The sequence below is a fragment of the Jaculus jaculus genome, chromosome 1 (assembly GCF_020740685.1).
Source record: "Jaculus jaculus isolate mJacJac1 chromosome 1, mJacJac1.mat.Y.cur, whole genome shotgun sequence".
NCBI lineage: Eukaryota > Metazoa > Chordata > Mammalia > Rodentia > Dipodidae > Jaculus > Jaculus jaculus.
This window is the reverse complement of record NC_059102.1, coordinates 93,135,643-93,148,657: the sequence shown is the minus strand read 5'-3', so window position 1 is coordinate 93,148,657 and position 13,015 is coordinate 93,135,643. Positions and strand designations below refer to the sequence as shown.

Here is a 13,015-nt window from a genome sequence, read left to right as displayed (position 1 = left end):
GTTAAACAATAAATAAGTAACTAAATATCTTATTTTCATTATTAAATTGTCTTTATATTAAGATATATGAACCACTATTAATGGCAATAATTTTAAACATTTCCACTACTTAGTGTAATTCAACCCTCCCTTAAAATAATCCAGTACTATTATATTAAATTCTAGTTTATGTTAGGTTACTCTTAGGTGCTAGTATATTTTCCAGTTCATGCTACTTGAATAAGCCCATGTCATTTAACTTAGTAATGTTTCTGTTGTTAACTCATCAGAACACTTCAATAGGCATTCTCACTCACCATTCAATTTAACTAATGTTTTACACAGTGGTTCCATGCAATCGTTAGCCCCACTGATACTGAGAAAAATGAAGGTACCAGGTAAATACTGGTCTCCGCTTATCCACAGGCCCTGCTTCAACCTCTGCAGGTCATTGTTGACTCACTTAAGTGTTGGTCTACTTTGGGGAGAATGAAATAAAAAGGGAGTGTTACAATCATGCAGCATCTTTTCATTTTCTCTTTATAAAGCATTTTAGAAATGTTAAAATAGCAACTCACTCTTTTCTCTATTGTCTTGTATTTTTGTGGAATATGTGGAGATTAATAGCAGCCTACAATAATCTTGTATTTTGAGAGGGGGGAAAAAACTATGCTGCTGTTTCTGGAAAGAAATAATTGGGATGTAGCTTATAGAGTCAACGGCTGAATTTAATGGAGCATAAAGGGGTGGTATTTCTCATGAAGGAGGCATATTATCCGTTTAAACAGCTTTCAGTCTTGCACATAAATTAGGCCTTCGACAAGCTTTGGAAAAAGAGAAACCACAGAGTAATGAATTAACATGCTTGCATATTCCTAACAAAGAAGCCATCTCTTCTGAAAAGAACAGCTCCAGTTTCTGCTACTGTTAGAAATATGAAATTAATTATTGACTTTTCCATATTGGTTGCAGCCACTTTGTTTATCCATTTATTGTAAAACATATATATTCAGTAATTGTTTTATGGGAACTCATAAAACTGAGACTGCAAATGAGATAATGTATGACCAATTTATTGCAAATGCCTTCAGATGGAGAACTAACTTGACATAAATGAAAATTGGTCAATGCATACTTTGTCAGAGTCTTTTGTGAAGGGACATGAAGTGAGGATTTATAGAGTATTTATGGTGAAATTCTCAAATGGTTTCAACTGAAAACCATTTTTTTTCTCTAAAATATTCCCTTTACTTATTGAAAACTGATTTGGAATGGGTCCTAGAATTCACCTGAATGAATATGTTTATATTTAAAATGACAAAATGGCTTATGAAGTATGGATCTTGACAAAGTCTTTCCTATCAAGTGTAATATAATTTTTTTTCTTAAAATATGCACATAAATTCAATTAACTTGCAACAAAAATACAATGCATTGATAATATGAAGGAGACACTGTCAAGTATAATTCTCTGAGTATTAGCTGCTACAGAGGCATGGGAGAGCTCCAGTACAGCTATGGCCAAACCCCAGGTAGCACTGTTCATCCCTGATGGAGCAATGGAGAGACAGCCCATTCCTTCTTTTATAGTCCATTCCAAAGTGTTAAATCTAGTGTTCCAATCCACAAAGATCTTCTTTGATGAACCAAAGCCTTTCTTCCTCACTATGGTCTGTTCAGTTTCATCATTTCTTTTTATGGTACTTGACAACTTTTGTTCATACCCTTTCCAGAAAGGTCTTACAGTATGTAACAGAAATAGGAGAAATTTCTAAAAATGCTCATTTGTATAGAAAATTTAATTTCACAAGTTAAAAGTAAAGAAGCTACTATTAATCAACATTTCAAAATAAAATGACAAACAGAAATGGACAAAAATGAAAAGATCCATGACAATTGTTGAATGAGTGGACGACTGAAATGCAAAATCTTTACCAATAATAAAATTAGAGGGGGATTTTGCTGTTTGTTGTTTGAGACAAGGTCTCATGTAATGGAGGCTGATCCTCCTCTCCAGCGCTGAAATTACAGATGTGTACCTCTAGGCCTACCTTCACAAGTAGCTTTTTCAAAAGGGTTCAGCTTCCAAGAAGCTTTTTCAAAAGGGTTCAGCTTCAACTGACTGTCCTTTACTGACTCTGTAATTAGAAGAAAAATCTGTTCCTATGAAGATCAAAATTACAACAGAATCTGGTGCTATGTTTTAGGCTGCATTTTCAGGAATGTGAAAGTTTGTTTGTTCAGGGACAAGGTGTTTTATTTTGTTTTCATTTGGACAATAAAAGAAAGAATGAGGTGATTTAAAAAATATAGCAATGCAAACAGTTAAAACAGAGAATGGGAGCTCCACCACTATAGTACTCCATGGTCTGGTTAAAAATACCTACCTACAAAGTCTGGGTCTCTTTCCTTTTTAATGGGTATGATAGCACCAACCTCTTATGAGGATTTGATAAAGCCATAATGTAAGTATAATAAAATATTAGTGGAATTAGCTTATTCTACTTACTGATTTTTTTTCCAGTGTGTTTTTATTATATTTTAATTTTTTGGAGGGAGGAAGAAGAAAGCTTACATTTTTATGACATTTACTAAAGGGAAATTGGATTAACATCTATGATCATTTATTCAAAATATTCATAAAAACATATGCTTAAATCATAAATCAAATGAGTTACAGTTGGATATAAATATCCTTCAGCTCATGTCTATAAGTAATTGTGAGGAAAGGATAAAAATAATTAGATTTGAAGAAAATGTAAAAAGATGGCTAAGACTATGGATTCTATTTTTTTTAACTTGTGATATAAGAATGGAATGTCTTTCCTTTTTCACAAACATAACTTCCTTGTGTGTCTCTCTTTTTGCCAAATTGATGCAGAGATCAGAACAACTTGGATTAAATAGTTTCCAGAAACAAATTTATATCTAAGAAAGAGAATATATTTGAAAAGCAAACAAATTTGAGCTACAACCCAATATCTTTCCTTCACCACATGTTTGAACTTCTAAGTACCTTAGTTTCTCTAAAAATCAAGTTCACATGTGATCAGTATTATGCTCAGCCAGCTCTCTTCTTTCTAAGCAGTGCTGGACCCTGGACCATATAGTGGTGACACCCACAGTTAAAATGGGTTTTGTCACCTCAATTAACCTAATCAAGAATATGCTTTTCTGGGTCTGGTGGGCATGCCTTTAATTCCAGCACTCAGAGTAGCAGAGGTAGGAGGAGCACCCTGAGCTCCAGGCCACTTGAGACTACATAGTGAACTCCAGGTCAGCCTGGGCTACAGTGATACCCTACCTCTAAAAATATATGCTTGCCAGGCTAGCCCAGAGGCTAATCTAATTAAGGTAATCCCTCAGAAGTGATTCTAGGTCCAGATGGCAATTGACTAAACCATAGCAGGAGCATATAAAGAAGAGTAAACTTATTTTACTTGGGAAGTATCTGGCATAAAATAGTTATTTTTCATACCTTATAATCACTTTCTACCTAAGAAGATGGTTTATGATTTGACCAAATACTAAGTGATGATTTCTGCTCTTAGCTTACAAACAGAACTGTGACAGACCTCTCCTGTACACAAGGGATGAGTGTTATTGGTCACGTTTTACAGGGATCATGCAGGGAATGGATGGGAAACAGTATGGTGGGTCTCCTGGAAAGAAGTTATTCATCAGGAACAAACCAATTAGAAGCTAGAGCTGCAAAGATTCTTAGTTTTATTCATGCAGCTGGGATTGAGATGTAATATGTAATAATTCTATAGGAAGATTTAATATAAAGAATAGTTCTATAAGAAGCTAGTTTCTGGACTTAGGGAGGTGGCTCAGGGGTAAAGCAGCAAAGGCTGTGTGTGGGCTGTGTCTGTAATCTGAGCAACCTGACTGCAAACAAGAGGAAGCCATCAGCTTGCTATCTAGCTACACTAACCAAAGTTCTTAGCCCTGGGTTCAGTGAAAGACCTTGTTTTATACAAATAAGGTTGTGAAGCATGGTGGCACAAGTCTTTAATCCCAATACTTAGGAAGCAGAGGTAAGAGGATCACCTTAAATTGGAGACCAGCTTGAGACCACATTGTCAATTCCAGGTCACCCTGGGCTAGACCAAGACCCTACCTCGAAAAACCACCAATAAGGTGGACAGCAATTGAAGAGGACACCACTCACTGACCACTGTTCTCTAATTGTGAACCTGCACATACACACACATGTGCCCCACACACATCTGTACACATACATAACACACACACACACACACACACACACAATACACAAACACATATATACACACACTCCAAAGATAACACTTTCTTTTCTTTCCTCTTTTCTCCTTCCTTTCTTTCTTCCTTTCTTTCCTCCTCCTCTTCCTCCTTTTCCTCCTCCACCTTATTCTTTTGTTTTGTTTTTTCAAGGTAGAGTATCTTCTTGCTCAGTCTGACCTGGACCATGCAGTCTCAGGGTGGCCTTAAAAACTCATGGTGATTCCCCCTTACCTTTACCTCCCAAGTGCTAAGATTAAAGGCATATGCCACAATGCCAGGCAACCAAACACAGGCCATTAAAGGTAGATTCTAATTATCTGTGCTATATGCACAAACCACCCATCAATATCTGCCCAAGAATCATAAATAAGTAGATATATATTTTGTAAATGACAAATGAATATGTTATTTCTGTGTTTGTTATACTACGTTAAGCAAACAAAGAGTTGAGCTAGATATCTCAAAAATTTGAAGGCCACTAAATCATATCCTTTCATGTCAATCCAAGCAAACAAATATTTGTGTAATCAATCCAGCCTTGAAGTTCCAGCACTTGCCTCCAAATCACAAATATTGCAATTTTAATTAAGTAATGTGATCATTTATTTGTCAATTTCTGGACAGCACCTTTTCCCCCAAAGTACAAATGTTTTACCTATGAGACTCTAAGGGCTTTCCCAAGAGAATTGAAATTATTTTTTATAAATACTACCCGTTCATCATGAGTACTTTTGGTATTCCCTCAATGATTCCTTAATATTGGATTCTTTTCATTACTCATTCCTGAGCCAGCCTGTTTGTAAGATACTCTTCCAGTTTTGGCTAGAGCTGTTCTATCTTTCCATGAGTCCTGTGCTCATGCCTGCCTGGACCATTAACACACTGTTAAGTCCATGAAAGCAACCTTCATTGTTATCATATTTACAAGATCCCTTCAAATAAGAACCCAAAATCTTATTAGAAAGCAGCTGGTCCTTTTCTAACCTGTTCAAATTACATAAAAGGTATAGGGTATTTTCTCTCATCTTAAAAACTGGAAATAAAGGAAGAAATGAAGACTGTGTAGGTGCTCCTGGGTCTAGCCAAGGTAAAGTGCAATGGACTAAAGTTGTATTGCCAGAGAATTATCTTACATTGTCCAAAATAAAAAGTATATATTACTTTCTGAAAAATTTTTACATCCCTCTTAAATAAAGTTTGTGCTTAGATTTGGCCCTGTAGATGTCAACATTCTCAGTGTTTAAATCTGTTATGGAGGATATTTCATCCTATTTGTCCCCTCACATTCAGGCCTTCTTCACAACCCCTCACTCTTTGATTATTTCATGTCATAGATCTAATTCTATGAACAGTCTTTCTTACCTTCCAAAATTTAACAGCCACTATAAGCAATCTGCTAGAAAATAACCATCTTAAAGTCTATAATTCAACCAAAAATTTGTAAAAGAAGTAAGAACATTTTTATTCGACTACCATAACTGAAGGACAAACATACATGCTCATTTGGCCACATTCCATGTAAAATGGCCAAGAGAAAAGTTTGTGATAACTGTGGTCTTGTTCTTAGATATCACATACTGCAGCATAAGTTTTTCAGTTATCATCCAATGGACCCTGAATGTTGCTCATTCACAATCATCACTTTATAAACATTTCTAGCTCCAGATTCTGTCATAAAAGTATTTTGAAGTATTTCTTAAAGAATTAATTAACCCAGGGACAAATATAATCTAATTTTTTAGATGTTGTGAATTATATAAAAACCCTGACCTATGACTCTTTAAAGCAGAATAACACTGTCACCAATAAGAAACAGGATCCCAAGCAACTGAGGGTTCTTGTCTCTTCTTACCTCAGAGAAGTCGCTGGGTTTAAACCCGAAAATCCTGGGAGATCTCTTCCACCATCTGTTTCTGTTGACACACTGCTCCAGTGGACAGAAAAGGGTGTGGTGTTCTCCTAAGGTGCCCAGAGCCTTGCCTGTGTTAATTCAGGCTTTTCTCTCTGTGCTCCACACACGTGGAACTCAGGTAACTGCCCCCCCCCCCCCGCACCCCAATCTGGCAATTCCCTCTCGCTGTAATGAAGGATCAAAGTCGGAAAACAACTGAGGATTCTGAGAGAAATAAGTTTCTCTACAAGTAAAGAAAAAGAAAAAGAAGGAAAGGTGGACAGCCTGTATCCAATACAAAGCTGTCATTCCTGGATTTCTGAAGGAAAAGGAACTAAGCGAACTGGTTACCAGGACAACCTGCTGTTGGGAAACGTAGGGGCTGGATCAAGGAAATGGGTGACCTCTGGGGACTTCTGCTTTTGCTCCTGTGTCTGACAACCTTCCATGGGGTCAAAAGCTGTTTGGAGTGTGACCCCAAATTCATAGAGGATATTAAGGCCATTTTGGGAGGTCTGGTACCCACAGAAGTCCCTGGGCGAATTCAACTGCTTGAGCGACAGTATAAGAAGATAACTGGCTTAAGCTTCAAGGTCTCCCACAGTGAAAAGGAGTTTCGGTTGTTGGGTGAGGGAAGCTTGAGTCCCTGAGTGTTTGGGGCATTAAAGGGGAAGGGAGACATAGAAAAGAACACCTAGGTCCTACACAATTTCCTCCATGGATATGATCATTGCCCCACATGTCCTTTCCCCTTCCTTTCTAGCTGTTCGAGATGTTAACAAGTTGAGAATGTGGCTGAAGGATGAATATTACAGACTGGGCAATGACACATGGAAAGGTCAGGTATTTCTCAATCACATATCTGGGCATGGGCTACGTGGGTTTGAGGAAACTTGACTAGGGAGAACAAGGCAAATCAACTAAAACTAAGTTCTGAAGTGAATGGTTACCCTAATTTCTAATGTCCCTTCTATATCCTCATAGGTGCATTCATCTTTCAAGGCAGGCTTATTGAGGTCCGCCATAACCTGGAATCCAAAATGAAAGAGGCATTAAAGAGTTTCTCTGAAGTTGGTAATGAAACACTTCTATCTTACAATATGGAAATGGTGTGCAAAGGATAGAAAATTGGGCATGAAAATAAGAATATGGTTCTAGGCTTAAGTTATTTAGAAGGTGTGGAGGTCTATCTGGAATTGTTCAGATCACAAGATAACTTGGGTATGAATATGGTAAACACTAAACCCTGTGTGTACTCATTCAAATTTTCTGGTTCTCTTTTAGCTTGCTCAGAAGATTGCAGTGAGTACAGTGCATGGGATATCTTGAGGTTTCCACCCATATTTTGCAATTTCCTTTGCCTTATGCTGTTCTGTCTTTTCTACCATTATACTTAGAACCCAATTATTAGAGCTATAGTTACCAGGCAATATCGAAATATCATAACCAAATCAAACCTGAAATCTTTTACACCTCAGAGATTTAAGACATGCTAACTATTTCTCAGAGTGTATTTCTGTCATCAGCCAAAATATTCCAACTGTCCATAAATGAGCTATGTAATAATTTCACTACTCCTTTCCTATAGAACCAAAAATTATAGGCTTTTATATGTCAATAAATTTGATTACTAGGGTAAAAGTAATTCAGAGAAATGTAACTTAAGAGTCCTCCAAATGCCTGCATTTCAATACATACATACATACATACATACATACATACATACATACAACCTTTTGATTATTGTTTCTCTTTGCTTAGTCACCAGTGAAGGTCCCATTCTTGATTGCTGGTCTTGTCTTCGCATTTCCAGGAAGTGTTTCAAGGGAGACTATTGTGGAGGTGACATAGATTATAGTGTGGCACTTTTCAGGCTTGGGACAAGGAACTGAAATGTTCATTGATTGGCTTAGTATTTCCATGCAACTCATGATAATAATTATAACATTAGAGCTATAATGTTGACCAAAACTTATAAATAATGGATAACAGCACTAGACAGGTTGAAGGGCTAAGAAATGATTAAGTCTGAAATCTGCACTTGGGTAGAGAAATTTCTGAGCTAAAGTAAACATTTTGTAGAACTTAAGGGTCTAAGAATAACACAATGCCAGAAATCAGGAACAGTGATGAAGTGAATAGGCAAGCCATTTGAACTTAACTTTATTCTGTATAAATGTCTCCAGTTCTTATTTCTCTTTTCCCAAATTCAGTTTCTTTGCTCCCTGATCTCCTTCTAGATGAAAATATAAAGAAGGCTGAGAATCAAGAGACTGCACTATTTCTGATATTGCTGGCAGAAGTTGTAATATTGGCAAGTGCTGTGTTACTGTGAGTTTTACTCCCTCCAAGCATTTCTTTGTCAGAGACATTGTCTATACTTCCTCCTCTTTCAATGTAAAAAGGGGAAAAGAAAGAGATAGAGACTTAGTGAGTAATAGCTGAAACAAAATAAAACAACTGGAAAATATTTTTATTTGTTTGTATGTATGTGTGTATAATGTGGTATAGGTGTGCTGTGCATGTATGCTGTATGTGTGCACTGTATGTGTGCATGTGTATTATGTATTCATATATGCATGCCCTTTTAGCACGTCATATGCTTGTCTGTGGCACATGGCACTTACCTGTGATGGAAGGAGCCAATAAGCTGGAGTCTCTTACTGATTCTAGGGATTGCTATATCTTTTCAAGCTCCGGAAGGATTGGAAGGATTCCCTAGTCTCTTTGCTCACCTTTGTGAAATGATGGTTACAGATACACAAAGCCATGCCAAGCTGTTTACATGGGATCTGGAGTTTCAACTACCCTCAAGCCCTCATGTTCATGTAGAAAGCACACTTACCCATGAGCCATCTGCCCAGTCCCATATGATTATTAATCTTTTAAAATATTTTATTTGTTTGCAAGCACATAGAGACAAGAGAGAGAGAATAAGAATGGGTATGCCAGTGTCCCCAGCTGCTGCAAATGCAATCCAGACGCATGTACCACTGTGCATCTGGCTTTACATGGGCACTGGGGAATCAACCTTGAGTCATTAGACTTTTCAGGCAAGCACCCTAGCCACAGAGCCATCTCTCCAGCACCTTACCCATATGATTATTTTAAGAGTGGAGCTATAAACATTGAATTTAGGATTATCTTATTTCTCTACTCTAGATTCCATTTTTGTATCTCGCATCGGAGGAAAATGAAAGTAATCCGAAGGACACTAAAAAAATATTTGGAAAAGAAACTTGAAGATTTGTTGGGTGTTGCAGATAAGGAAGAGGAGAAAACATATCTTGAACCCAAAAATTAAAACATACACTTGGGCATATGGTCTCTTATATTCTCTTCTTAACTGTTGACTTTGAGTTGCAAACTGGGACTTCAGTTCTTTCAAGGTCATGAAATCATTGCAGTTTAAGGCTGGAATAGAACTCAGTTTCTCCAGTGAAGATTCTTATTGATACCTTGAGACAATGGATGCAATACAAGAGCCCAAGTTGTATAGAAAGTGAAACTGATATGTTGCAATACACACAAAGTACAATATGTTGTGTAATAATAAAGAATGAATTGTTAATAAGTCTTATGAATGTTGATAATTAGGACATTTTCTAAATTTAATTTTTATCTGTTTTGTGCCTGACTTTATTTCTACCATCCAATTTAATGTGGACGATGATTATCAAAGGATAATATAGACTTAGTCTTTCATGTTAACTAAACACACATATACAAAGAATGTTTTGTTTCTTTGTTTGGTTTTTGAAGTAGGGTCTTACTCTAGCATAGGCTGACCTGGAATTCACTATGTAGAATCAGGGTGGCCTTGAACTCATAGCAATCCTCTTACCAGTACCTCCCTAGTATTGGGATTAAAGAAGTGCACCACCACTCCCAGCTACAAAGATTTTTTGTTGTTGTTGTTGTTGTTTTTGTTTTTCGAGGTAGGGTTTCACACTAGCCCAGGCTGACCTGGAATTCACTATGGTGTCTCAGGGTGGCCTCGAACTCACGGCGATCCTCCTACCTCTGCCTCCCAAGTGCTGGGATTAAAGGTATGCGCCACCACGCCCAGCAAGATTTTTTTTTTTTTAATCCTAAATATAAATCCTGAGGAGCTGAGGTTTGTCCCAAACATATTTTTCTAAATTTATGTTCCAATCAAATTAATATTTATTTTTATTTTATTGGTTTGAATGTGTTTTTCAACTAAAACATCTACTTTGGATTTCTAAGTAAATACCAAACATTTCCTTCACTGAACTCTTGGGTTTTTTTTGTTTGTTTGTTTTTGTTTTATTGGTTTTCCAAGATGGGGTCTCGCTCAAACAAAGACTAACATGGATTTCACAATGTGGTCTCAGGATGTCCTTGAATTCATGGCAATCCTCCTACCTTTGCCTCCCAAGTGCAGGTTCACCCATTCTCTCACCCTCTCTACCTCTATCTCTGTCAAATAAATAAATAAAAATATTTAGTTTTTTACAGCCTGATTTCCTTATAATATCTTATATGTCAAATCTGTATTTAGAACAAGGAAATGGTACAGAGGAGAGACAGAGAAAGAGTTCCACCCTTGGCATCCATGCAAACATAAAAAGACACTGCCATCTACATATAAGTATATCACATATATATGCACTGTAGACACACACACATCATAGTTATCCATTCTAGTGATGGACATCTGGGTTGATTTCAGCTCTTAGTTATTACAAATTGAGCCATTAAAAACAAGGTTGAGCAAATCTCTCTGGACTGTGGTTTACAGGTTTTAGGGTATATGCCCATAAAGGGAATAACTGGGTCTGTTGGAAATTCTATAGTCAACTTTTTTCAGGAGTCACCATATTGCTTTCCAAAGAGGTTGTACCATTTTACATTCCCACCAACAGTGGATGAGGCTTCCTAATTCTACACATCCTCACCAGCATTTACTTTCATTTGATTATTTTTTCACTTCTTTTTTTTTCTAGGGGGATTCTTTAAAATTAGTTTTCTATTCAGCAAATACAGGCAGTTTGGTACCATTATTAGGCTCATCCATGAACTACCCCCTCCCCATTGGCCCCTCCTTGTTGAGATATATGGGTCATGCCTTGTGGAATTAGCCCACAGTTATTGGTATGATAAATGTCTCTGCAAATCATGACCCAACATGTAGCTCTGACATACTTTCTGCTCCCTCTTCTGCAAAATTTCCCTGAGCCATGTTGGGTTCATTTTTGGTCTGCTTCAGTGATGAGGTGTTGGGGGCCTCTGAGGCTCTGGCTCTCTGATTTGGTAGGAGTTGATTTTTCTCTGTGTTGGTCTCCTTCCCCCTTGTGCTGGTATCTGGTTCAATGGGAAAACAGCACCCTTGCTTGTTTCACCAATTTTCCTTTTCAGCCAGGGCCCTTTTGAGGTATAATAGGGTAGCTCTCTCCTTAGGATCTGCATCTATCTGAAAAAGAAAAGCAGATTCTCCAACACAAAGTAAGCTATTTCCAGGACAAATGAAATAACCTTTACTTTTTTAGTAGAGTGTTTAAATGGTGTAGGCCTCTTATAGCCCATGATTGATGCTAGCTTGATATTGGAGAGTGGGCTTATGTTTGGGTATGATTCTGACATGTTTCCCAACTCCAGTTATGGGTCCTTGTACCAAGGAGGGCATCAGTTAGCCAAATCAAGAGCAGTTGGTTCCCCCCATGGCTGTGTGCCACTATTGCACTTGTGTGGGCATCACAACAGGTCATTTGTTGCTAAGTAGGTTAGACCATGAGTTGCTTGGACAGATATTGGTTATTTCCCCCAGCCGCCCATGTAGCACCTTCTGGCACTAGACACACTGACTGTCTGGGGACTGACTCTCTCCTGGCTTCCAGCCATGCCATTCCATTTTATGTGTCAGCTGCATATGGTGTCTTCAGCAATAGGGTCTTACCACTAACTTTTGGTGGGTCATCAAGTACTCTGACAGAAATCTGTCTTTCTTTTAGGAAACCTTGTAGGCTTCTCTGATCAAAAGCTCATTGTGGATGATAGACCCATGCTGGTACTGGGAGTCACAGGTCAGTGGCCACTAAGAAAATGAGGAAGAATATAACTAATATACAAGAGTTAGGGAGGAGAGACCGGGGGTAGGGGGGAGTGAGAGGGCGGAAGGGAAGATGTAGAAGGGTTAGGTTAGATTGATCCTACCCTCTCCCGTGTCTTGTGGTTCAGGTGTTTCCTATAAAGGCCTAGTGAGGTTTCAACCATTTGGTCTGCCTTTTGGGAAGTAGAATTTTATGGTACCATTGCCGTTTGGGTCTAGATGGTCTAGATTAGTGTTTCCCACCCCTTCTATGCCCTCTTCTCTCTCTTCATCCATCCTAGTGTCTAGTCCATGAGATGCTTACTGGGTGTGTAAGGTATCTTGGTTAGATTCAGATTAGATGCAGTAGATGAGTGAGACTATGTGGCGATTTTTTTTTTTTCTGTAATTTAGTACTATATTGAGAAGCAGAGGTGAGAAAGGACACCCCTGTCTTGTTCCTGATCTTAATGGGAATTCCTCCAGTATCTCTCCATTAAGTATTATTTGGTCCTTCAGAGCTTTGTATATTGACTTTATTATGTTAAGGTATGAACCAACCATGTAAATTCTCTCCAATTTTTTGATCATGAAGTGATGTTGTATCTTGTCAAAGGCCTTTTCTGCATCTATCGAAATGATCATGTGGTTTTTATGTTTAATCTTTTTTATGTGGAGTATTACATTGACAGATTTCCATATGTTGAACCACCCTTGTATTCCTGGGATAAAACCCACTTGGTCAAGGTGGATAATGCTTTTGATGTGTTGTTGGATTTGGTTGGTGAGGATTTTGTTCAGGATCTTTGCATCTAAGTTCTTTA

The 13,015-nt window shown here is 37.8% G+C and overlaps 1 protein-coding gene across 1 annotated transcript; it reads left to right on the top strand.

Annotated features, from left to right (window-relative positions):
- The first annotated feature begins 6,534 nt into the window (after nt 1-6,534).
- Nucleotides 6,535-9,443, top strand: Izumo3 (IZUMO family member 3). Its single transcript, XM_004658498.2, has 7 exons — nt 6,535-6,766; nt 6,903-6,977; nt 7,124-7,213; nt 7,424-7,441; nt 7,901-7,981; nt 8,380-8,470; nt 9,302-9,443. Exons 1-7 carry the CDS (start codon nt 6,535-6,537, stop codon nt 9,441-9,443), a joined length of 729 nt encoding a protein of 242 aa, XP_004658555.1.
- Nucleotides 9,444-13,015: the final 3,572 nt, after the last annotated feature.